At 35.6% G+C, this 25,515-nt stretch overlaps 2 protein-coding genes across 4 annotated transcripts in view; one reads left to right on the top strand and one right to left on the bottom strand.

The window, feature by feature from the left end:
- Positions 1–4,264: 4,264 nt before the first annotated feature.
- Positions 4,265–13,902, bottom strand: cd9a (CD9 molecule a). Of its 2 annotated transcripts, none has more exons than XM_084123568.1 (8): positions 13,453–13,902; positions 7,905–8,007; positions 7,734–7,831; positions 7,577–7,651; positions 7,385–7,486; positions 7,027–7,116; positions 5,591–5,674; positions 4,265–4,781 (listed from the first exon to the last, which is right to left on the bottom strand). In XM_084123568.1, the coding sequence occupies exons 1-8, from the start codon at positions 13,519–13,521 to the stop codon at positions 4,716–4,718; spliced, it is 687 nt and encodes a 228-aa protein (XP_083979694.1). In that variant the 5' UTR covers positions 13,522–13,902; the 3' UTR covers positions 4,265–4,715. The 2 variants fall into 2 exon arrangements, with proteins under 2 accessions (XP_083979694.1, XP_083979695.1); XM_084123569.1 differs by lacking the exon at positions 13,453–13,902 and adding an exon at positions 9,598–9,830.
- A 63-nt stretch (positions 13,903–13,965) lies between these two features.
- The window catches only part of vwf (von Willebrand factor), a 41,858-nt gene continuing 30,308 nt past the window's right edge, over positions 13,966–25,515 (top strand). The window contains exons 1-14 of one of the 2 annotated variants that reach the window (XM_084123564.1): positions 13,966–14,076; positions 15,467–15,605; positions 17,378–17,441; positions 18,240–18,386; positions 18,506–18,608; positions 19,807–20,015; positions 21,210–21,331; positions 21,687–21,903; positions 21,997–22,119; positions 23,539–23,650; positions 23,773–23,819; positions 23,972–24,108; positions 24,189–24,327; positions 24,472–24,572. In XM_084123564.1, the coding sequence (XP_083979690.1) occupies positions 15,570–15,605; positions 17,378–17,441; positions 18,240–18,386; positions 18,506–18,608; positions 19,807–20,015; positions 21,210–21,331; positions 21,687–21,903; positions 21,997–22,119; positions 23,539–23,650; positions 23,773–23,819; positions 23,972–24,108; positions 24,189–24,327; positions 24,472–24,572 (1,557 nt within the window). In that variant the 5' untranslated portion in view covers positions 13,966–14,076; positions 15,467–15,569. Of the gene's footprint in view, positions 14,077–15,466; positions 15,606–16,776; positions 16,889–17,377; positions 17,442–18,239; positions 18,387–18,505; positions 18,609–19,806; positions 20,016–21,209; positions 21,332–21,686; positions 21,904–21,996; positions 22,120–23,538; positions 23,651–23,772; positions 23,820–23,971; positions 24,109–24,188; positions 24,328–24,471; positions 24,573–25,515 lie in introns of those variants that run through there. The other variant, XM_084123565.1, reaches the window with a different exon arrangement.

Raw genomic sequence — 25,515 nt, 5'->3', positions numbered from 1 at the left:
GTCCATGTTATAACAAATTGCATGTAAATATGAAAAACAAATCTTTAGGGAGAACACTGGTGATGACTACTATGGAAAGACATCAATAGAACAGCATTCACGTAGCATTACGTCATTTACCTCAGGAAAGTCATTCAGTGTCCACAGCTTGAGAACTGAACTCTTTCGCTAAATATATGCACTGTATTAGCCTATACTACTATATATTTAATATATTTTCCTTAACCTGTTAGCGAGGTCTTGATTATTTACTGTCATGAAAACGACAGCCACTGTGTAGCCTATGATTATATTTCAACAACGAGTTTAGAAGTTAATGCAAAAACTGCCTCAATTATGTGCAGCTTACATGTTTGCATACAATTTGTTATTTGAGTGTTGATTATTATATCTAAAAATAAATAGCAATTGAATTGAGGCTAATAGTTTGGGCTCTGTTGATAACCTTTAATATTATAGTCATGTGCAAGTAAGGGCTCCCTACATAGTTTACAGATAATTTTTTATACTTAAGAAACTTTAAGTTATAATTTAATTTATTTGACAGAGGCACAGTTTGTTCAGTAAACCACTGTTTAATAAAAAAGAAGCGCTTTCATGTTTAGTTTTCAACCCCATGCATGCTATACCGAATCCGTACCGAACTGTGATTTTAAAACCGAGGTACTGAACTGTCAGTTTTGTGTACCGTTAAACCCCTAATATACTGTATATATATATATATACACACAGTACAGGTCAAAAGTTTGGAAACATTACGTTTTTTTTATGTTTTTGAAAGAAGTCTCTAATGCTTATCAAGAGACTGCGTTTATTTGATCAAAAATACAGAAAAAACCCCAGTAATATTGTGAAATATTATTACAACTTAAAATAATAGTTTTCTATTTGAATATACTTTAAAAAATAATTTATTTCTGTGATGCAAAGCTGAATTTTCAGCATCATTACTCCAGTCTTCAGTGTCACATGTGACATCCAGTCTATCACATGATCCATTAGAAATCATTCTAATATTCTGATTTATTATGAGTGTTGGAAACAGTTCTGCTGCCTAATATACACTGCTCAAAAAAATTAAAGGAACACTTTGAAAACACATCAGATCTCAATGGGGAAAAATATCATGCTGGATCAGGGGCGTAATTTGTGGGGGGGTTGGGGGGGAGATAACCCCCCCAATATTTAAATCTATGCATTACAACCCCCCCCAATATTTATACCATGATTACATGAAAAGGAGGCATACCCAAACTTCAACCCCCCCAATGTTCAAACCAAATCTACGCCCTTGTGCTGGATATCTATACTAATATGGACTGGGTAATGTGTTATGAACGAAAGGATGCCACATCGTTTGATGGAAATGAAAATAATCAACCTACAGAGGATTGAATTCAAAGACACCCCGGAAATCTAAGTGAAAAAATGATGCAGCAGGCTTGTCAATTTTGCTGAAATTTCATTGCAGCAACTCAAAATGGTTCTCAGTAGTTTGTATGGCTCCCACGTGCTTGTATGCATGCCTGACAACGTCGGCACATGCTCCTACTGAGACGGCGGATGGTGTCCTGGGGTATTTCCTCCCAGATCTGGACCAGCGCATCACTGAGCTCCTGGACAGTCTGAGGTGCAACCAGGTGATGTCAGATGGACCGAAACACAATGTCCCAGAGGTGTTCTATTGGATGTAGGTCAGGTGAGCGTGGTGGCCCTTCAATGGTATCATTCCTTCATCCTCCAGGAACTGCCTGCATGCTCTCACCGCATGAGGCCGGGCATTGTTGTGCACCAGGAGGAACCCAGGACCCACTGCACCAGCATAGGGTCTGACAATGGATCCAAGGATTTCATCCCAATACCTAATGGCAGTCAGGGTGCCATTGTCTAGCCTGCAGAGGTCTGTGCGTCCCTCCATGGATATGCCTCCCCAGACCCTCACTGACCCACCACCAAACGGGTCATGCTGAACGATGTTACAGGCAGCATAACATTCTCCACAGCTTCTCCAGACCCTTTCCTGTCTGTCACGTGCTCAGGGTGAACCTGCTCTCATTTGTGAAAACCACAGGGCACCAGTGGCAGACCTGCCAATTCTGGTGTTCAATGGGAAATGCCAATCGAGCTCCCTGGTGCTGGGCAGTGAGCACAGGGCCCACTAGAAGACGTCGGGCCCTCAGGCCACCCTCATGAAGTCTGTTTCTGATTGTTTGGTCAGAGACATTCACACCAGTGGCCTGCTGGAGGTCATTTTGTAGGGTTCTGGCAGTGCTCATCATGTTCCTCCTCGCACAAAGGAGCAGATACCGGTCCTGCTAATGGGTTAAGGACCTTCTACGGCCCTGTCCAGCTCTCCTAGAGTAGCTGTCTGTCTTCCTGGAATCTCCTCCATGCTCTTGAGACTGTGCTGGGAGACACAGCAAACCTTCTGGCAATGGCACGTATTGATGAGCCATCCTGAAGGAGCTGGACTGCCTGCGCAACCTCTGTAGGGTCCAGGTATCGCCTCATGCTACCAGTAGTGACACTGACCCTAGCCAAATGCAAAACTGGTGAAAAACAGTCTGAAAAGATGAGTAGGGAAAAAATGTCAGTGGCCTCCACCTGTAAAACCATTCCTGTTTTGGGGGTTGTCTCACTGTTGCCCATCTAGTGCACCTGCTGTTAATTTCATTAACACTAAAGCAGCTGAAACTGATTACCAACCCCCTCTGTTACTTAACTGACCAGATCAATATCCCAGGAGTTTAACTGACTTGATGCTATTCTCTGATTAAAAAGTGTTCCCTTTATTTTTTTGAGCAGTGTATTTGATGAATAAAAGGTTAAAAAGAACTGCATTTATTCAAAATAAAAAAATATTTTCTAATAATATAAATCTTTACTATCACTTTTTATCAATTTAACACATCCTTGCTGAATAAAAGTATTGATTTATTTAAAAAAAAAAGAAAAAAAATTACTGACCCCAAATTACTGACCAGTAGTGTATATTGTTGTTACAAAAGATTTCTATTTTTAAAAAAAATTGCTTCTTTTTTTTATTTTTTATTCATCAAAGTATCCTAAAAAAGTATCACAGGTTATGAAAAAATATTAGGCAGCAGAACTGTTTCCAACTTTGATAATTAATCATCATATTAGAATGATTTCTAAAGGATCATGTGATAGACTGGAGTAATGATCCTGAAAATTCAGCTTTGCATCACAGAAATAAATGATAAAGTATATTATAAGTAAATTTAAAGTATAATAAATTGAAAACCAATTATTTTAAATTGTAATATATCACAATATTTAAAAAAATTCTGTATTTTTGATCAAATAAATGCAGGCTTGATGAGCAGAAGAAACTTCTTTCAAAAACATAAAAAATAGTAATGTTTCCAAAGTTTTGACCTGTACTGTATATGTATGCATGTATATACATATATATTTATATATATATATATATATATATATATATATATATATATATATATATATACTCCATGTTAGCATCAGGTCTATTTGCATGGCAGGTCAATATCACAATCCATAAAATTTTAATTATGATAATATAAAACATTTCAACTTGACATTACATAGGAAATCTAAAATACATTTGGGTGATACATTCTGAAATATTCCATGTAAACATGTTTCTGATTAAAAGTATTTCCTAGCAGTATCATAAAAATGTTTAACAGTCAAAAGAACTTGACACGAGAGACATAAAAGGAGGCTAAAACTCACATTTTTATGAGATTCTGATCAAATTAAAGGAAATGTTTTGGTGGGTGTGCCTCTGTATGCTTTAATATGATTTCAAACTCTCTGATCTCTTTGTTGGCTTGATCTGTTTTGGTTTGTTGGTGAGTCATAGTGTCACATAGTGTTGTTTTTGAGAAACAGACCACATGCGATCAAAGGCAAGACATAGAGGTACCGATTCATAATTATAAAACCACTTGTATGTGGTTTTGCCAAATTTCGGCCTAATTGTAAAAATAATGCAAACAGGAAGAAGGGGGAGGGGGGAACGGAAAGAAAAAAATGATACAAACAAGATTAAGGAAATAGAGGTTTTAGCACGGTCACATAATGGAGTGACCATGAGTCAACGCTGTGATCATGGGAAACTGGATGAAGTTTTGGCTATCCCCCTTTCACAGGGACTCTTATCAGACTGTTGAGTGAAACACTGATCGCTGTCAAAACAGATATATACAAACAAACTTCATCCTGGATACGCAAAAGAACAAAGAAAACTCCCACAACAAAATTCATGATTAATTTGGCTTTTATTTGAGCCATATGCACCGATGTGGGTAAATCAGTCGACCCTATTCACAAATCAAAAACAAAACATTAGAAAAATTCTGAACAACTTATATCAAGCATTACTGCAAGTACAATAAAGCAAACAATAGTCAATCTTTAAAATCTATTATGAACGATAAAAAAATAGAAAAAGTCAGACTTAATAAAGGCCTTTTCAAATGGGCTTGGAATGCTAAACCAACCCTTTCTTCTCATTACTCGTGACTGAACCAGTGATACAGCTGCACTAAGAAAAAGAGTGAATTCCAGTCAATCAGAGACATGTACAGACTGTGTGCCTGACGCTGTGATCTAACTGGCTCTTAGCTGATGAGGTCATGTTCAAGACAGTGCTTTGTGACAGACATCATGCAACACAAATACACTGGCAGTTTCCCAGGCAACGAGACCCCTCACACAATCTCCCGGGTTTTCCGGATGGCACAGCACAACATCATGCTAAAGATCATGCCGAAGATCTGTGCACATAGAGAAAACATTCCTTCAGTGGTGTTTTCAAAAAGCATTATGATCAAATTACAATCATGGTACTAAGAAATATATACTTTTTTTCTATTTAAATCTGCAGTAAGTAATTTTAGTATTTGCATTACCAAAAAGAAATGCCAAAACACACTACTATTCAGAAGTTTGGGGTCAGCAAGATTTTGAAAAGTCTTTTCTGCTCACCAAGGCAGCATTTACAAAAATACACTACTGTAATTGTTAAATATTATTACAATTTAAAAGAACTTTTTTACTTAAAATGTTTTAAAAATGTAATTTATTTCAGTGATGTTAAAGCTCAATTTATCATCCTTACTTTGTCTTCAGTGTCACATGATCCTTCAGAAATCATTCTAATATGCTGATTTGCTGCTCAAGTAACATTTCTGATTATTATCAATGTTGAAATCAGTTAATATTTCAGTGGAAACTGTGTTACTTTTTTGCCTTTGATGAATAGTATGTTCAAAAGAACAGCATTTTTAACTAATATAAATCTTCTGTAACATTATAAATGTCTCTTTTGATCAATTGAATGCATCCTTGCTAAAGTATTCATTTCTTTAAAACACAATCGTACTGACCCCAAACTTTTGAACATAAGTCTATATATAAACAAAATAATGTATTTTTTATTAGACATAATATTAAATTAAGTTGGTAAAGATATACACCTTAGTTATAAATTGTAGATCTTCTAAAAGACAAAATGCTGAACAAGCCTTAAACAAATAAAACAACACACACACACACACACACACACACACAAAATAAAAGTTACCATGATCACTCCAATGCCGATTCCAACTCCTCCAATAATATGAAGTTTGGAATTGAAAACTTCATCGATGGCATCAGGGCAGCTCTGAACATATAAAATAAGAAATGGATTTATCATTTACGGTTTATCAATGTTGTTATGTACTTTGAAAATTCAAAGATCTATCATCTATCCATCCATCTATTTACAGTTGATAGTTAAACTGATTCCTGCGCTCTTCTGTACCTCAGCTCAGTGTCTTTATTTGGTAGAAAGCATATTCTTATGTCAAATACACTTTGTTCATTAGTTAAACCACTTAAACCCTTCTCGATTTTCTGAACGGTTACTATGCTGTGATGACCTCTTACTTGACCTTCTACTGGCAGAGTAAACAGTTTCACTGACTCATTCAAGCTGAGCCGCACACAGGGTGCCTCAGGTTAGAAACATTTCCAGTGCATTAAATCTGAGCTAAGCTGGAGTATTACACTCCACAATCATACCTGCTGTCTAGAAGAATCTAGTCCAGTGCGATCAGTTGTAAATCAGTGCTGATGATAAATCACTGACTGATACTTCATGGAAGTATTTCTGCTCACGAAAATTATTATACTGTAAGTGTAGAGGTCCACCAAAGACAGACATGGAACTGAATCAACTGTAAATTCAATCCCAATTTTAAGGGGTAAAGACTCACACACAGAGAGGCAGAGTGAGATTAAAGGATCAGTTGGAGACTGTTTATCAGTTAGTTGAGTAGAATATTCAACATTTTAAACAATAAAGTAAAAAAATGAATAAAATCTAAACTAAGACAAAGTACATTTTGATGACGTCTAATATGTATCCAAATGCAATACCTAATAAAAGTAAGTCATTATGTCTGAAAACAATGTTCTCAGCAACATGGGTCAATTTCAAGCGAGTGTGAAGTTATCATTTGTCAAACTTTGTAAGCCAATAAGTATCAATATTAAGGTCTTTTTACATTTTTATTAACCTAATTATTAAACTAACTGTATAAAACTATGTTGTCAGAGCACTACAAATGAACTGGTTTCTATGCCTTTATTTTGTATTCAGACACTGAGAAAACGTTTTATTTTTGACTGTATTGCAGTACTTTGTTAAATGATGAACTGCATAAATACTAAAATGTTGTAATTTATGCAGTTTTGTTTCTATATACATTTATATAGATTTGCATTTATTAATCATTTTATTTCTGTATTTCCCATATTAATGCTTTTTTTTCATTTAGTTCTGTATTTTATGCTATTTTTTCATTTAGTTCTGTATTTTATGCTATTTTATTTTTTATTTTAGTCTTTTGACTGATAGGTTGCGTAAATTTTGTTCAATTAATTAGCACAAAACTTAAGTAATCATTGGAATCTATATATTAGGTATAATAACTACCAAAAGGCAAAATTTGTATCTATAAACACTGTTACCTTTGTAAAGAGACCCTCAAACGCATCCTTTCTGGGGCAGGTCTCTTTAAAACCTTCCGGGGGCTGTCCTGACAATCCACAGCAGTTCAGCTGAGAGATGAGGAACAGATGTCATCGCAAATTATTACAGCTTCAAAATCCACAAGCTAAAAATAATTGGTGTTTGACGGCCCATCTGATGCATTTAGTACATAAAAACAGCAAGCGCTTTCTGAGGATGTTTACTAGCAGTAACTACCGACTAGCAGTTGGTGTTCGCAAGGCTCATGGTATTGAAAGATATTCAAGAGTTTCAGATGCACAGTAGCAATTATGCTAAATATCTTTGAGAAATAAGGAGAAAGGGACGAGATCTTACTCCATGCTGGATGAGAGTGAGTGTGTCTTTCAGAGTGTTCTGGTTGGTGTCTTGATAATTTTTGTATGTTTCCCTGTAGAAATTCGTTATATCTTCAGTAACCTATGGGCACAAAGATATTAACATAAATTAGGAGCAGACATCATGTCTGTGTGTTTGGGTATGCGTGCACAGAGAATTTGAAACTCCCACCTTGGTCTGGTTGGAAAAGCCCCAAATTCCAGCAGCCACCTCGACCGCAAATATGACCAAAAGACAGAAGAAGAACTATGGGAAAAAAACATTCAAATCACCTCATAATAATACCAAGTGATATTCGAGAAGAAAAGGTGCATGATGTGGGAATTACCAATCCCAGCATGCAAGGGGATTCCTGGATGGCACCACAACATCCAAAAAAACCCACAACCATCATCAGCGCACCGGCCGCAATGAGGATGTATACACCTGTAACACACACACTTCACTTTTACCAGTTGCAACACAACATGTGTAAAAAGACTTATAAACAACTACTGACCTGTGTAGAAGACATAAGGCGAGTTATCTCCTTCAAACAAGCTTTTAGTCTTGGCATCAAACCTCAGCCAAAGTCCAATAGCCAAGACGCCTGTACCTGCAAGCTGCAATGAAACAGATGACATGTATGCAATAATTAATAATAAATAAATAAATAAATAAATCTCCCCATTTCTGTCAGAATGCATGGCTATTTTTATACCAGCAGGGGTGAACTGCTAGTATTAACCAGCCAAACCTTGCCCACTTTGCTTGATTCTTCATAGAGGACAAAATAAATCAGCAGGAAATTGGAGGTGCATGAATTATGTAATAATGTGTACTAAAAGCTTAGTAAAACTCAATAGCACAGACTATCCATCTTTTTATCTGATCTGAGAGTGTACAGATCACACCTGCAAGCAAAATTGCATGGCAGAATCCAAAGAAAACTGGCAGAAGTTCTGCCAATCTGTTAGACATGCGATGATATACTGTACGAGTCAAAATCTGCTAATGGAACAAGTGATTTTTTACTATTATTTAGGCTATAACAGGATCTGGATTTTCACTTTAAAAAAATAGATTTTTGTTATAAGAGTAGAGACAACAATAACCATTAAAGGGTTAGTTCATCCAAACATGAAAATGATCCTGTAATTTACTCTCCCTCAAGGCATCCTAGGTGTATATGACTTTTTTCTTTCATCCAAACACAATCAGAGTTATATTAAAAATGATCCTGAAAAATGTATGTAATTTCAATAGCACACTGAGTTTAATGTATCAGCATAGAACTCATGTTGAATGTGATAGTTTCATTTTTACACCTACCATAATCAAGGTTATTTTCATAAACGAAAACTGAAAGACTAAAAGTATTGGTAAAAAAATATTTTCGTAAACTGAAATAAAATAGAATTTAACAAAAATGAAAACTTTAACTAAGCGAAACTAGCAACAGTTACTGAAAAAACTAACTGAAATAAAATAATAATTAGCAAAAATTTATAAGCTCTCATCCTGTCCCAGACAATCACGTTTTTACTTTATTTTTCAGTGTTTGACCGTTGCACTAGAGTCTCGCGTATTTTGCAGCGTCTCGTGTATATCAAGATGCTGATTAGACAGTAAGATTATTGCACAGGTGTGCCTTAGGCTGGCCACAATAAAAGGCCACTCTAAAATATGCAGCTAGTAATGCTAGCTGTAAATAGGACAGCTGCTGCAACAATCGGTTTGCATAACCAAAGAATTTCTCCACAAACTGTCAGAAACCGTCTCAGGGAAGCTCATCTGCATGCTCGTCATCCTCATTGGGGTTTTGACCTGACTGTGATTTTCATTTAAAAAAATCTGCTGCCTGTTGTGAATATCACACATACTAATGCTATGTTCCTCACTATATCACATGACTTTTTTTCTTTCTAGTCCTGTCCTGCTCACTAAGATGTAATGGTTTCATGTTTCAGAGAGTTCATGTCCTACTCTTTTGATTTATTCTCTCTGGCCCAAATCTTTTGTTCGAAAAACTAAAAGGTGCGCAAATCTGTTCCAAATCTCCAGGCCAACGCTTAGCTAAACAAACACCCTTAAAACAACCCCACTTCAACCTCTTACCCCATTCCACACACAAACTGAACATAAAAACACAACACTAACATGCTACTTTTACACAATCACACACAAAAACACAAATATGAAAGTTCACTTACCCAGAACACCAAGTTAAAGATAAACATGGTGTATTTTATACATTTTGGACAACCATCAACTCCCATTTTGCAGAGCAACCAACTGTTTGCAGTGTCTATGCGTTCACCTGCACAAGCTTCTAATCTACAAACTTTGTACACATACGTGTTGTTTGTCTATTCCACAATTCCTCCCTTTGTTTGACAAAGTGAAACTGTAAAATGTCTGCGCGTTGTGCAATATTCTGTGGATCAGTAGGAGGAGCTTACAGGTAGTATGTGAATGTGTGTTGTGCTCTCAGTACTTAAAGGTGACTTTGCCACTGCATTCAGTTAAGTTCTCTAACACTTTAGTTGGGCTGCATTTCACCCCCAAAACAAAATAAATTTATATTTTGCATTAAAAAAGAAGCCTATTTTTTAACTGTGAAATTTGAATGATAATTATTTATATTTACCTCTAATTGCCATTATTATTTTTTAAATTAAAGTGACCATAAATTAAATTCAGTACAACAGATACTACCATGTTGTATAAATATGTTACAGTTTAAAAATATATTGTTATTTTTTCACATTATGGTAATGAGAATTTGGGGGCGAATGTACTTAATTTTCACAACGCAAAAAAGAAAACAGTCCTAAATAGTTTTAAAATGGGCTTAATTTCCTTTTTTCAATAGATTTTGGAATGAAATTATCTCATTACCATCATGTAAAATATAATACTATTTGTGGGGTAAGTTGTCACATAAATTATATAATATTTATAAGGTTATATACTGGTTATATAATGTGTGTATAAATGACATAATGCACTTTACGGTAATGAGAATGAGACCTTTTATAGTAATGAGAATTGGAGGATGGGTGTTTAATTATAATCTAACTTGTAAATCGCTTTGGATAAATGCTTCTGCTAAATGATTAAATGCAAATGTAAAAAAATCTTGTTGGTTTAATAGGCTTCATTGGGTAGCGTGGTATAGTTTGTTTATAGCCTACCTTTAGATTAACCTCATGCGACTGCATTGAGGCTTCAAAATGTATAAAAATCTGTGATAATTATCTCGATGGACAAAACGTGCAAGTATCATTAACTTTTGTTGGTCACAGAGCTTGTTTTTAGCGATAATCCAAAAGCCTATGGGAAAATCCTATTGGGTTTTTGTCGAGGGAGCCAGTGTGATGCTAACTGCCAGTTGGCCTACAAAGTGACGTCTTTAGTGCACCACTCTATTAATGTGAATCAAACAAAAGAGAAAATAACTTAAAAATAAAATTATGTTTAATTTGTAGTTTTTACATTTGATTATTACATTTATGTACTAATTCTGACTACATGTTAAATTAAACTATTGTACTTGTACTTAATTTGTTTTATTCATATTTTTGTTATATTGTATTTGTCCTATTGTTTGTATTTGCTTCTTATTTTTAATAACAGAAATGAGATAAAATAACACAAAGTAACTATATTGTGAAATATATCGTTATGGTGAAATAACATTTCTCATATTGTGAAATAAGAATTTGATCATATCATCCACCCTAAGCTCCGAGGTGTGAAGTAATGCAGATATTAAGTAACATTTACAGAGAGCAAATTAATGAGACCAAATCCAACACACACAGAGAAAACATTTTTAAAAAAGTCATAACGTGCACGTTTGTCCATCATTAAAACCCACAACAAATGCAGTTTACAGTGAGTTTGTCCATGAGATTATCATACTCTATAAATAGACCCGCAGATTAAAGACAATCTAGGGCGCGTGCTCACATAAACCCTCTAGGCTAGACACACACAAACATACCATACGGCTCTGGGTTCGCTGAAGAATTAGTAGCACATTTAATGAATGGTTCACTTCAATGAACTGATTAAAAAAGTCACAACTTTCTTTTCACTGCATTTAGGTGATATTTTTTCCCAGCTTAAAGGCAGGGTAGGTGATTTGTTCCAGAAGCATTTTTTGTTATGCTGGTTGAAATTCTCTTCCCATCCTGATAGCAATCACTAAGTTAAGTGGTCTAAATGTATTTAAATGTATATACTGTCTGTGTTAAGGGTAGGACCATACAATGTTCGTCCAATCATGACAGACAGGTAGGACCCTACCTGCCTGTCAACGCATGTATTTCCATGCCTCCGCACACTCATCACACATCATCAATGCGTTTCATGCTATTGCTAAGCAGAGTTAGACAGACGTCAGTCACTGAGCACCGCAAACGAAACAGCAGCCACCTTTTACAGTTCCTCCTGAATTAAAATAACGAGCTTATGCTGCGTTCACACCATAACTACTGTAATTTATGCATCTGAATGGCAACACTATCAACGCCGAAACTAATCTACAGCTGTCAGGTGGCAGAGGTCAGTGCTCTTTAAAGGCGGGGACACACTTAACGACTGTAAGGCCGATTGTGAATGTAATTTGATACTTACGATAGATACTGATGAATGTAATTTAATACTTACTGATCATGCCCAAACGCGCCAAGTTGCGTTCAGTTGGTGTTCACAGTCGGTGTTTTAAATCTGCTGCAGTCGACGGAAACAGTCTTAGAATGTTTCAGCTAATCATTAAGTGTGTCCCAGGCATAAGTTGTTTATGTTCATTATTATTGTAATGTTATGTGCTTTGAGACATGAGGTAGTTAAATGCCGTCTCTCCTTTTTTAACGCTTTACAAATATGCGTGGCTTTGGAGACACTCTGAAGGGAGGGTGGGATCTCATGCTTTCAAAGCTAACTTGCTATTGCTAGCTGCCCCAAAAATTGCCTAACAGTTACCCCATCTTTAATGTGAATAGGCAAAAAACAAAGCAACTTGTCAGCTCCCCCTTAATATGTAAACACTATAGAAGGACTAAAACATTGATCTGTTTGCATGACTCCATTGTGTGAGTAAAAAGCCTCACTTTGCGTCCATTTTCATACTGATGCAACTCAATTTTATTTGAGATGAGACTACAAAAATGCTCCATTCTTTTTGATTATGTAGTCTTCTGAAAAAAAACAAATCTGGCATGAAACAGCACATCTGATTGAACATCAAATACCACCGATCAAAAAACAACTGGATTTAGGCCCAACACATTCAATGAGACTACAAAAACGCAGCAAAGCAAGCTCAATTATATATATATATATATATATATATATATATATATATATATATATATATATATATATAGCCTATATATACATACATACATACATATACATACATACATATATATATATGTGTGTGTGTGTGTGTGTGCATGTGTGTGTGTGTGTATAAGATCAATTTTCATATGGAGAAAATGAATGGGATTTTTAATTACGCACAAATAAACGGTAGAAATAAAATGAGTAGTCTATGCAAATTCGAACAGCTCAGCGAATCGGTTCGAATAATCCATTAAAAAGATTCTGTTCAAATGAACGATATGTTCACGAATCGGACATCACCAACAAGCAAGAATGCGCCTGTACAGTCGTGAGAGAGAACAGCTGACACACGAACAGAGAGGAGTCAAAGGAAACACTCAAAATTCAGTGCTTGTCCCGCCACACACACATACACACACAGCGACTCTCTCACAAACACACACGGTGTTTTAATTACACGACCGAGGTCCTGAAATCAGAGCTAAAAATCTTTAAATTAGGTCAGCCAAATGGATGCAGTCGTGTTGCATGGCATCACACGTTTCTGCGTCATTAATTACAGTCTAAACTAACTAAAAACCTAAAAGTGACGCCGTTCACATGCATTTATCAACGAATCTTTAAGGAAAACCGCGAGTTATAATAAAACAACGTCCCGCGCGCAAGCCAACCTCTGCACACATCAATCATTAAACGCACGCTCGCTCACTCACCCAGAATATGAAATTGAAGACGAACATCAGATACTTGACGCACATTTCTCCTCCGGTCAACGCCGCCATCACAGCAGTCTGTCCTCACACAATACTGAATGAAAGAGTAAAGATCACCGGGACCAGTGGCTCGCAGGTGGCTCGCGCGTGCGGTAGTGTGACTTTAAATGCGTGTAGGGACTGAGTGAGTGGAGCGCGCGCACGAAAAACTCAGGACAGACACAAACTCGCTGCCTCATTCCTCTTGCCAAAGATCAACTTTGCAATCGTTTTCTGTGTGGCAAAATCGACCGTGCCAAAGGTCAAACACTTTTTGCATCGATCCAGTTGCTATTTTTGGAGGGCTATTGAAGATCGTCCATACGCTTTATTTAGTTGTGCTCGTTGGGGGTTTTTTTTCCTCGAGGAATCTCTTTTATTGTTATCGCAACATCCCCACGGTCTGTATTCGTTGTGAATTACGTCATGATGGAATGACGTCACCCAGTCAGTGCAGAGCCCAGAGGTTTCTTCCACTGTTCAGTGATTTGTTCTCTATGGAATTTTAGACTATTGCATAAGATTTATCATGTGAACTTTCATGTCTCAAGATATGCTGGTGTTCATAGGACCTGCCCCCTTTGTGTAAGTGAAATGTTATAAAATATTTATTTCATATATTTTTTTTAATTCTATAGGAACAAAATTCTCTTTCAGTATCTATTAAATTATTATAAAATGTCTGTTAAACTTTGAAATGACCCAAATCTGGATATAAAAAAAAAATCTTTAAAAAAAATAGCATTACAGCAACATTTCAGATAGATCACTATGGGATATTTTTTCTATTTGTTTCTATACATTTTTTCATTCCTAGCCTACTCTTCTCCACGTTTTAACTGAAACCGACTAATTTCTCAGCATAGTAAAAATAAGAAAAGTGACAAGTTATATAAATTTTACATTTTTATGATATGGTATGGTGAACGTTTAAACTTCTCATTGGGCCACAGGCTGGGTTTCAACAATATATCGTGTCACAATATATCGCAATACAAAAATGCAAGAATGTGTATTATGGATAGTTCACCCAAAATAAAAATTACTGGGTGAGAAAAAATTCAAGTTTTCAGAGAAAACATTCATTTAGTGTCAGTGCTACATTAAACTACTATATATAATGTTAAATATAATGTATAATAATGCAATGGGGGAATATTTGTGGGTCCTGATAATGCCAAATGTCTTATGTTACCAGTAAAAAGTGGCCTACATTATTTTAAATATGTCTAGTCTAGTCACCATTGTCGTGTGCATTGGGTAAACATTATTACATATTACATTGGGTTAATGTAATATGTAATAATGTAATATCAAATTTAGCATTTTAATCAACAGTACATTTTTTGTTAACCTTTTATCATATGTCTGTATCACATTAATATCGTATCGTGAGTTCAGTATCGTGATATGTATCAAATCGTGACGAGGGTATCGTTACACCCCTCTATATATATATATATATATATATATATATATATATGTATGTATATATGTATATAATGTGTGTGTGTGTGTGTGTGTGTGTGTGTAAGATCAATTTTCATATGGAGAAATTGAATGGGATTTTTAATTCCAGAAAATCTGCATATTACGCATTATATATGCGTATATATATATATATATATATATATATATATATATATATATAAGAAAAAACAATCCAAGGCACTCGATTAATTAGTTTTAGAAAAATATAAAAAGCCTTTATTTTATCATGGCTTAGGTTTTAAAAACAGGTGACAAGCAACGGCACACCTGCGCGTTGCGGCCAATAAGCCTTCATCAGGGTGTGGATATTTATATATGTATATATATACCAGATCTCTCTCTCTATATTAAATATATAATATAAAAAAATCCATAAAAATATGGTACAATGTATAATTTGGCGTAAATTTCAGTATTTATTTTTTACCTGTTTTATTGTTTTACCTGTATTTTGAATTTTGAACTTCATTGCTTTGTGTTTTAGGGTTAACGCATCTCACCATCATCGAGTCCGTCTGTGATTACATGAAGAAACAGAAAAAACTGAGACAGACTAAATCCAGAAGAACTGCGGGAACGTCTCCAAGATGCTTGAAGAAACCTTCCTGCAAAGCTACAGTACTGTGAGTACTGGCAGTTGTGTAAACATGCTGTAAAGTGAGAATGCTTTCAAAAATAAAATCACAAATTGAATTTATTTATGATTTAACGGCTTTTGTCCAGGTACACTTGCGCATAGTTTTTCAGGTAGCTTTGCAGGAAGGTTTCTTCAAGCATCTTGGAGACGTTCCCGCAGTTCTTCTGGATTTGGATTTTGGTCTCAGTTTTTTCTGTTTCTTCATGTAATCACACACGGACTCGATGATGGTGAGATCAGATCATACCGGCTGTTGTCAGATTCCTTGTGCATACACAAATCTCACTGGATTATTACAATTAATGGCAAAAAGAATGTTTGGAAATGTAAACTGATATTTCCTACTGACACACTATATATATATATATATATATATACACACACACATATACATATATAAGGGCCTGTACATTTTCATTGACGTCTAAAACTGAGCATCCATCTCTACTGTATTCTGCCAAGAATTCAACCTGTCACTTGGGATAAACTATCAAAATCACACAGATACCAATAAGGGCAAGTTTCATGACATGCTAAATAAAATGAAAATAAATGCAAATAAAAACTGTTGCAATGGTAAAAGAACATACAACTTGGACTAGGTTCACAGGTAAATCAAACTTCTGTTTGTTGTTTTGTTAATGCATTTATAAAGTTCTCCATTTTCCAGTTCAGTCTATTTTATTTCAATATATGTCAGATGTACTGTGCAATGTGGGTCCTGAAGCAAGGACATGTTGTTTTCTCCATGTTTTTTGGCAGTGAGTTTGGGGTCAATAAAGAAAGGTAGCTGAAAGAGAACAAAAGTAGCCGAAATTAGCGATGAATGCATGGAGTTCATGTGAACGTTCTCAGAATATGCTGTTGGTCGTGAGGTTTTTCCTACAGTTAATCCATCAGTGCCAGATACGAGTTACATCGCAAAGGCTGTGAACTCGCTGCATATGCTTTGGATTGTGTGCGTGTGTGTGCTGTTTGGCTTGGCACTAATGTCCTCTGTTGGTTTGTCTTATCTGTCTTCACTGCCAGACTAATCCTTCAGTTCCTCAAATGCCCAGACTTCCTTCTATTGTCCACTCTTAATGAGTTTGAAAACGGAAATCACACCATCCCTCCCTCTTTCGTTTTTATAAAAAGCGGTTGTTTCCATCTGGACTGGGTTCCAGTCATGTTTTCAGAATTGTGAGGCACTGGATAGTTTAGACCTTGCACAGCAAAGCGCTTCAGAGAACCTGTTGCTGGGAGCCTACAACTGGGCAGAGGTCAAAGGTAACAGGTGCCTCTGAATATTTGTCATGAATATTTGTTACGACCACTGATTATTTCAAATTTTTGTATTAGCGAGTCTGAAGATGTATACATTGTGTTTAAAGGTAATGTTTTGCTATTTAAGCATGCATGAAAAATACCATGCATGTTTGTGAATATATTATGCAATTTTTTTCCCCATCCTAAGTTGGGGCGTTCTGTCCATCTATGTGGAAATACGTGACCTGTCTAAAACTCTCTGACAGATTTATAGGGTCTCAGAGGTTTCTCCTTTGTTTCTCACTTCCAGCTGAACTTTTGCTTTGCCTCATGCTATTATTTTTCAATAAATTTAACCCTCACATGCTCACTATTGTTGATGCCCCGTTTTAAAAAAGGGTATGGTGCCTGGACATTGCAATGCGTTATCTACTGTGTGCTTTCTACGGTGGTTCAGGTGATTACTAACTGGGCTAAATCATTCATGATTTCTTCTTTTTCTTTAATCAGATGGAGCCGTGCAGTTTGAAAGGATGGAGCAGAATCCTTTTGCTTTTCATCTTGAATTTTTCAGGTTAGAGTTGAGCATGTTTGTGTGCGATTGTGCCTTTTTAAATTTTCTGTCTGTTGGTTTGAATTTTTTTTTTTTTTTAGAAATTAATAATTTTACTGGATTAACAATGATGTATTAAATAGATCAAAAGTGACAGTAAAGACTTTTTTAGTTATTGTTCTTTTAAACTTTCTATTCATCAATAAATCTAATAAAAACTTTTACTATGATTTAACTATGATGTTACTATGAAACATTTTTACACTTAAAAATATTGATTAAATTTTAACGCAATGAAATCAATTACATATACCTTATGAACTGAGTAAATGTAAGTAAAAAAAATGAAGTAGATCTGAATCCACAGCTAGACCAATGTGTATAGAAACTCTATGATTAGCCTACAACGACCATCATTTGAGGTGTCACACAATTCTGAAATTATCGTACATTATGGGATTTTTTTCCATTACTGATCGTACAGAAGTCAAAATTATCGTACAAATACGATATCAGCATATTAGAATAATTTCTGAAGGATCATGTGACACTGATAACTGGATAAATGATGCTGAAAATTCAGCTTTGCATCACAGGAATAAATTACAATTTAAAATATATTAATAAATCTTTTAAATTGTAATAATATTTCACAATATTTCTGTTTTTACTGTATATTTAATCAAATAAATGCAGCCTTGGTTTCTTCAAAAACATTTAAAAATCTTACCGACTCCATACTTTTAATTGGTAGTGATGCCACTTTGATTAAAAGCTAGCATGCAAGTGCTTAACTCTCTTACTCGCTTTGTTCTGTAGGTTTTGTGTCTGTCGAGGGATCTGGTCGCTGTAGTCTCTTTAGCCGGCAGCATATACACACTTTTGACGGTGTGATTTATGAGTTCCCTGGAGACTGCAGCTACATGCTGGCGGGAGACTGCCAACACAGAAGCTTCTCCATACTTGGTAAAAAAAAATCCTGTCACACACATGCACACGCACGCACGCGCGCACACACAAACAAACAGTTTTTCGTAAATTAAACAAGCCATGGCTTGTTTGTAAGGATGTGTGTTTACTTCTAGGCGATTTCTCTCACGGAAAGAGGAAAGGAGTGACTTTGTTTCTGGGAGAATTCTTTGAGCTTCACCTCTCTGTTCATGGAACGCTTTCACAAGGAGCAGAGAGGTACAAACTGTAAATTTCCTACTCTTAAAAATAAAGGGTGCTGGCATTTATGGCTCCATGAAGAACCTTTAACATCCATGGAAACTTTCCATTCCACAAAAGGTTATTTATACTGGAAACAGTTTCTTCAGATTAAAATTTAGACAAATGTTAAATAATAAAATGACAAAATTATTCTACTTTTTTTTTTTTTAGAACTGTTCATTGAAAGGTTATTTTGGGAACCAAAAATGGTTCTTCTATATATGGCATGCGAACCTTTATTTTTTGTAGTCAAAATATAAAAGAAAATGCTTATGGCTTGCTAATGGAATTTCAATGGAACCAATCCTAAAGAGATCAAAAAGAATCCAATAAGATTCTTCTGGATTAACTGTATTTCCAATTTTTTGAAAATTGGAATTTGATTTTTTAAAAAAAATTGGTGTAGGATTTGCTTACAAACAATTTTGACTCAGAAATTTCACAAATGTGACCCTGGACCACAAAACCAGTCACATGGGTCTTTTTGAGATGTATACATCACCTGAAAGCTGAATAAATAAGCTTTCCATTGATTTATGGTTTTTTAGGATATGACAATATTTGGCCGAGATACAACTATTTGAAAATCGAAACATTGAGAATATCGCCTTTAAAATTGTCCATTTATGTTTGCGATTGTGCTGCATTCACTCACAAACATAAATGTTTTATATATTTACGGTAGGAAATTTACAAAATATCTTGATGGAACATGATCTTTACTTAATATCCTAATGAGTTTTGGCATAAAAGAAAAATCTATAATTTTGGCCCATACAATGTATTGGTGGCAAATATAACGTGCTACTTGTGACTGGTTTTGTGATCCAGGGTCTATGTATATATATATATTTTTTTTTTTACAGTGTGTTATCCTTATTTTATTTTTGAAGAATTAAAAATAATGTAGAATATTCCATAAGCATTCTTTTAGTATTTTTATATGCATTGTATATCACTATACCATGTTGTTATGACCATCTTAGACCATCATGAATTTCCAGGCTGGATTAGTGTTGTTGGTAACTACTGGTTAAAGTAGTTAATCAGCCTGGTTAGGGCACCAGCTCATCAGCATATGAAACACAACTAATATGACCAGCTACAGTATGCTACTCATTTAATCAGGGTATCATATAAAAATGCCTAAGTTTTTTTTTTTGGTTCCCTCCAGGCTCCCATTGCCATATGCATCGAGCTCTGTGTTCGCAGGTTTCGAGCTGGGGTACGTTCGAGTATGGAGTGAAGAGTTTGGGTTCTCCATCCGTATAGACCCTTCGCATAACATTCAACTAACGCTCGGCAAGCATCACAGCAACCGTACATGCGGCCTGTGTGGAAACTACAATTATTTGGTGGAGGATGAGTACACCGCACAAGAAGGTGCGACACAAACGCAGGCATGAACACAACAACATACCTCTCAAACAATCTTTCAGTAAGACCATGTTTTAAAAACAGTGGACAGGATGCTGATTAATACGAGCTGGGGAAATAGGTGGCGTCAATGTTCATCCAGAAGACAAAACATTAGAAAGTTTAACAACTCTTTGTTTCAGAGCCTTGTTTGGGCCTTTAGGGGCATGTTAGTGTCCTGTCATCGTTCCATGTTACAGCTTTTGTAGTTTATGGTGCACTTATCACTATCAGATGTTTCAATTTAGAACATGAGTTCACCACACGATACAGAGAGCATGGGGAACTGTGTTTGTGTCCACAGAACTGAAAGATAACATGTTTGTTGTGAAGAACATGTTCTGGTCATATTTCACCTCAAATAAAAAGTATATTTTTATTGAAGGTTAGTTGGCATTTTAACATTATGCTCATTATCAGCGCTTGAAGTGGAAAAAAAGAAAGGTTCGTCACCACCTTTGGCCCGCTATACCGTTGGCTCTGCTCATTTACACTGACGCTTTGACTCTGAAGTGCCGGAACGCAAGAAAAAGTGAAGATTAAAATATAGAAGCTCTGTGTACCATTGCGTACCTACCAATTTTTGAGCACTGCTCATGACAATTAAGCACATTCCTCACCCATTTCTTAAGAATATGATGTAAAAAAAAAAAAAAAGAAGCCCATTACTTTAATGTGTCCAGAAGATTTATAGCCTTCCCGTCAGGACCATTTTTTTAAATCAGCATAAATTAATTTCAATAAATAAATCAATAAATACTCTATAATTAAAATAATTAAAAATGAAAATGTGAAAAATAAATATAATAATAATGTAATAAATTCAGAAATCATTCTAATATGCTGATTTGCTGCTCAAGAAACATTTCTTATTATCAATGTTGAAAACAGTTAAGCTGCTTAATATTTTTGTGGAAAGCTTGATACATTTTTTTTCTTATTTATTTTTTACAATTTATTTAAAATAGAAAAAGTTTGTAACATTATAAATGTATTTTCTGTCAATTTTGCTTGAATTAATACTTGCTGAATAAAAGTATTAATTTCTTTAAAAAACAAAAATGTATAATTGTTTTATGTACAGTTTGGAGTAAAATATGACCAGAACATGTTCTTGACAGGCTTCATGAGATTCATAGATTTATAAATGTGTGTGTTTAGGTTTTCTGACAGATGATCCATACGACTTTGCAAATTCCTGGGCCATGAAAGGGGCAGATGAACCCTGTAAACGCGTCTTGCCCCCGTCGCAGAGCTGCAACGGCACCGGAGAATCAGCAAAAGTCAGACGCTTGCCTGCACAAAAAAAAAAAAACCTTGTTACAATCCATTGTGTGCACAGTCACACTTAAGATTAGGGTCCAATTTTCACTATTAACTATGTCTTTTGGCTCAACAAACTCCTATATATTAATAGTTAGTAGGTATTTGTTAAGTTTAGGTATTGGGTAGGATGTAGATTAAGGTCATGCAGAATAAGGCATTAATATGTGCTTCATAAGTATTAATAAACAGCCAATATTATAGTAATATACATGCTGATAAGCAACTAGTTAATAGTGAGAACTGGACCCTAAACTAAAGTGTTACCGATTGCACTTTTTGCGATTTTTCAGAGTGTGTATGCGTGTGTTTCAGGATCAGATGTCACAGTGTGAGGCCATGAGGAGTTCAGCACTCTACCTGCGTTGTGCTCACCTCGTGGATGCGGCTGCGTTTGTGTCCGTGTGTGAGTCTGATGCCTGTCACTGCAGAACGGGAGATGAGTGCGTGTGTCAGGCCATGCTGGAGTACGCCCGCACCTGTGCCAATCATGGCGTTACACTGTCCAACTGGCATGTGCAGAGCCAGTGCTGTGAGTAATCTCACTTTCACACTCATATAAATACATCTCATATCTGATATTGACTATGTGTATATTCACATATGTATGTTGCCATTTGCTCAGCCCCTAAGTGTCCTGTTGGCATGGAGTACAGAGACTGCACCCCGACCTGCTCCACGTCCTGTCAGAGTGTAAACATCCAGGAAGTCTGCAAGGAGGAGTGTGTTGATGGCTGCAGCTGCCCAGGTGAGAGTGATACCGGTCATCCAATCTAGAAAAATTCAATTGACCTTAATTACGTTTTTGCTTCATTGTATATGACCTCTCTCTTGTGTGTTTTTAATGTCAGCTAAGTTGATGCTTTAATATTAAAGCTACACTGTGTAATATTATAAGTTGATTTTTAGCAAAAAACACTTTGTTCTTTCAAAATTATACATTCTCATTAATGTGTAATCACTTCAACCAACTAATTAAGTATTCTCGTAAGTGTATAATCTGCCATTTAGAATACATACGAGCGAGTCGCTCGAATGGCGGCAGCCATGTTGCGCATCCATCTTGAAAATACATTAGACAAAGAGGGACATACCTGGAAATTCAAGCTTCGCCTTTCGCGTTTTTACACTCAGTGGCACCGTGACGAATGCGAGGGGGAGATTACTCATGACTGCCGGACCGTTGTGCCGAATTTCGACCCCCGCCAAATTATTACCCCCCTAGCATTGGTAGGTTTAGGATTAGTTGTGGGGGAGGGGTTAGGATTAGGCAGTCAGGTACTGACTTCAACGAGGGGGGTAATAATTTGGCAGGGGGTCGAAATTCGGCACAACACCGGCAGATTTGAAATAATACGGCCACCGTAGGAGTTAAAACGCCCTCGGAAAGGGAGGAGCTAGAAAGTAATATTCAGTTGGTAGTCATATACAATTTCACCGCTAGATGGGAGAAAATCCTACACAGTGTAGCTTTAAATAATGACTATAATTATACACCACCATTTAAAAGTTTGGGCTCTTTAAGATTTTTTCTTTGAAAGAAATGAATACTTTTAATATTCATATTTAAGCAAGGATGCATTAAATTGATCAAAACAGTATTACATTTCATTTAATCAAAGAGTCCTGAAAAAATGTATCAGTTTGCACATAAATATTAAGCAGCAAAACTGTTTTCAACATTGATAATATTAAGAAATGTTTCTTCACGCAGAAAAATCTGCATTTTAGGATGATTTTTGAAGGATCATGTGACACTGAAGACTGGAGTAATAATACTAAATATTCAGCTTTGCATCACAGGAATAAATTACATTTTAAAATAATTTAAAATAAAAATCATTTTTTTTTAAATGTAATAATATTTCACAATATTACTGTTTTTACTGTATCTTGTATACCGACCGTAAGCTTTTGAAATGGTAGCGGTTTAAAAAAACAAATAACACATTTAGTGAAGTTTATTCTAATAAACATGGAAAAAATATTTTATAGATATATTCTCTGATGCAACTGTGTGCAATCTAGCTTTTTAGGTTAATTAATCTTTAGATATTTTTACTGAAAAACAAGACAAAGAAACTGACCACCAATGATAATGTTTATCTTACCTTTATCGTACCTTTTCCTGCTTAGTGTTGATGAATGTGTGAAATGTGTTTGTCAGTGGGAAAGGTGTTGGACGGAGATCGTTGTGTTGACGTGTCTCAGTGCTCCTGCACGCATGCTGGACGTAGCTACCCTCCTGGTTCCTCCATATCGCAGGACTGCAACACATGGTGGGACACACACACCCACCCACACACACATATACACACATTACAAAACAATGCATTCAAATACGTGTGGCTGGCTAGTACTTTATCTGCACACATTCACTTAAACTCACCTTCACTTTTAGCGTCTGTCGCCATGGATCATGGGAATGTACCAACGAAGGATGTCCTGGTAAATGTGAATTTGTTACTTTTTTAAAATTAAATGAACCTTCCAATAATTAATGTAATGCTTTGAATTGCAAATGCAGTTTTAATGCTGACATTATATCTGATGAAGAAACGTTGCTTTCTAAATCGATTTATTCCGCTGTCTCTTCTTAGGGGGGTGTCTTGTGACAGGACAGTCCCATTATAAGACCTTTGACGATAAGTTCTTCACCTTCAGTGGGATTTGTCAGTATCTGCTCGCTAAAGACTGCCAGAGCAACACTTTTTCTGCCATCATTGAGACTGCACAGGTCTGAAATCTTCTGTTTAGTATATACACTTGTGCTTGTTTGTTTATCTGTGTGCTTATGGTTGAATTTTTCTGCTGAAGTGTGCTGATGACCAAGATGCCATCTGCACACGGTCAATTACACTGAGATTCCGAGATCTGGCCAATCAGACGGTTCACCTCAAGCATGGGGGCGTGGTCTCTGTGGATGGAATGGATGTGAAAACACCATTAATTAATGGTCTGTCAAGTAGCAAAATACACACAATGCATAAACAGAACATATAGATACAATGCCTTTTTTTTCTTCAAATTCATGACAGCTGCAATGTAATACTGATGTACAAATCATAGCGCAACATAACAGTAATGTGTTTGTGTGTAGGTCCCCTAAGAGTGCAGAATACGGTGTTGTCATCTGTAAGATTGCGTTACGGTGACGATCTACATCTGGATTGGGATGGCAGAGGACGTGTTTTGCTGAAGGTGAGTGTGCCCTGCTGGAAAAAACAGGCTATACACTAAAAAAAAAAAAAAAAAAACATTAAAAAATTTTCACTCAGAAATTGCTAGTAAATTTCACACATAAATATTACAGACAATCTTAAACTGTTAACTGTTTTTAGTATTTAAAATGAAGCTGAAATAAAATAAAAATTAATTAAAAAATTTAAATTAAACTAATTAAACTGCAATTTAGAAATGTTGACTTGGCAGCTAACTGAAATAAATAAGTTTAAAAGTACAAAAGCAGAAATAAAAATAAATGTAATCTAAGTTGAAATATTAAAAAAACTAATTTCATAACAAAAGCACTAAAACCTGAACTAAAATTAAAAAGAAAACTGATACAAAAAAGTGAATTAAAAATATTAATAAATAGTATATACAGTAAATAATACTAAAATAACACTGATTATCATTTATTTACTCTCAGTTGTTGTTCGAAAACTGTGTGACTTACTGTTTGCCATTAAAAAAGGAACATTTTTGACAGCTCTTTCCAGAGAATGAAGATGAATATGAACTGAGGCATATTTCAAAGCTTTTGAAGCCATATGATTGCTTAGTATGAGGAACATACCTCATACTAAGGTCTGTATATATATTTACATTGGAATACATTCAATAATTGCACCCCAAAATGCATTGGAATATAGTTGTATGGACCATTTTTATAATAACTGTGAGAAGTTTTATGATATAAGTTTTATGGTCTTTCATTTTTTTAAAAGCTTGGTAGCCTCAATCAATCACCTAAACCACTTTGAATTAACCAACAACCAGCTTTGACCATCCAGAAACCTTGTAAAACAAATCTACCACTTTAAACTGGTTTTAGCTGGAATTTCCAACAGCGTGGATCACATGTCATGTTTGTGAGAATGCTAGGTGCTTTATGCACTCAAAATAATGCATAAATAATTCC

This window comes from Abramis brama (genome assembly GCF_963993115.1).
Source record: "Abramis brama genome assembly, chromosome: 9".
Classification (NCBI taxonomy): Eukaryota; Metazoa; Chordata; class Actinopteri; order Cypriniformes; family Leuciscidae; genus Abramis; species Abramis brama.
Note: the sequence above shows the minus strand (reverse complement) of the source record. Positions and strands in the feature narration are given on the sequence as shown.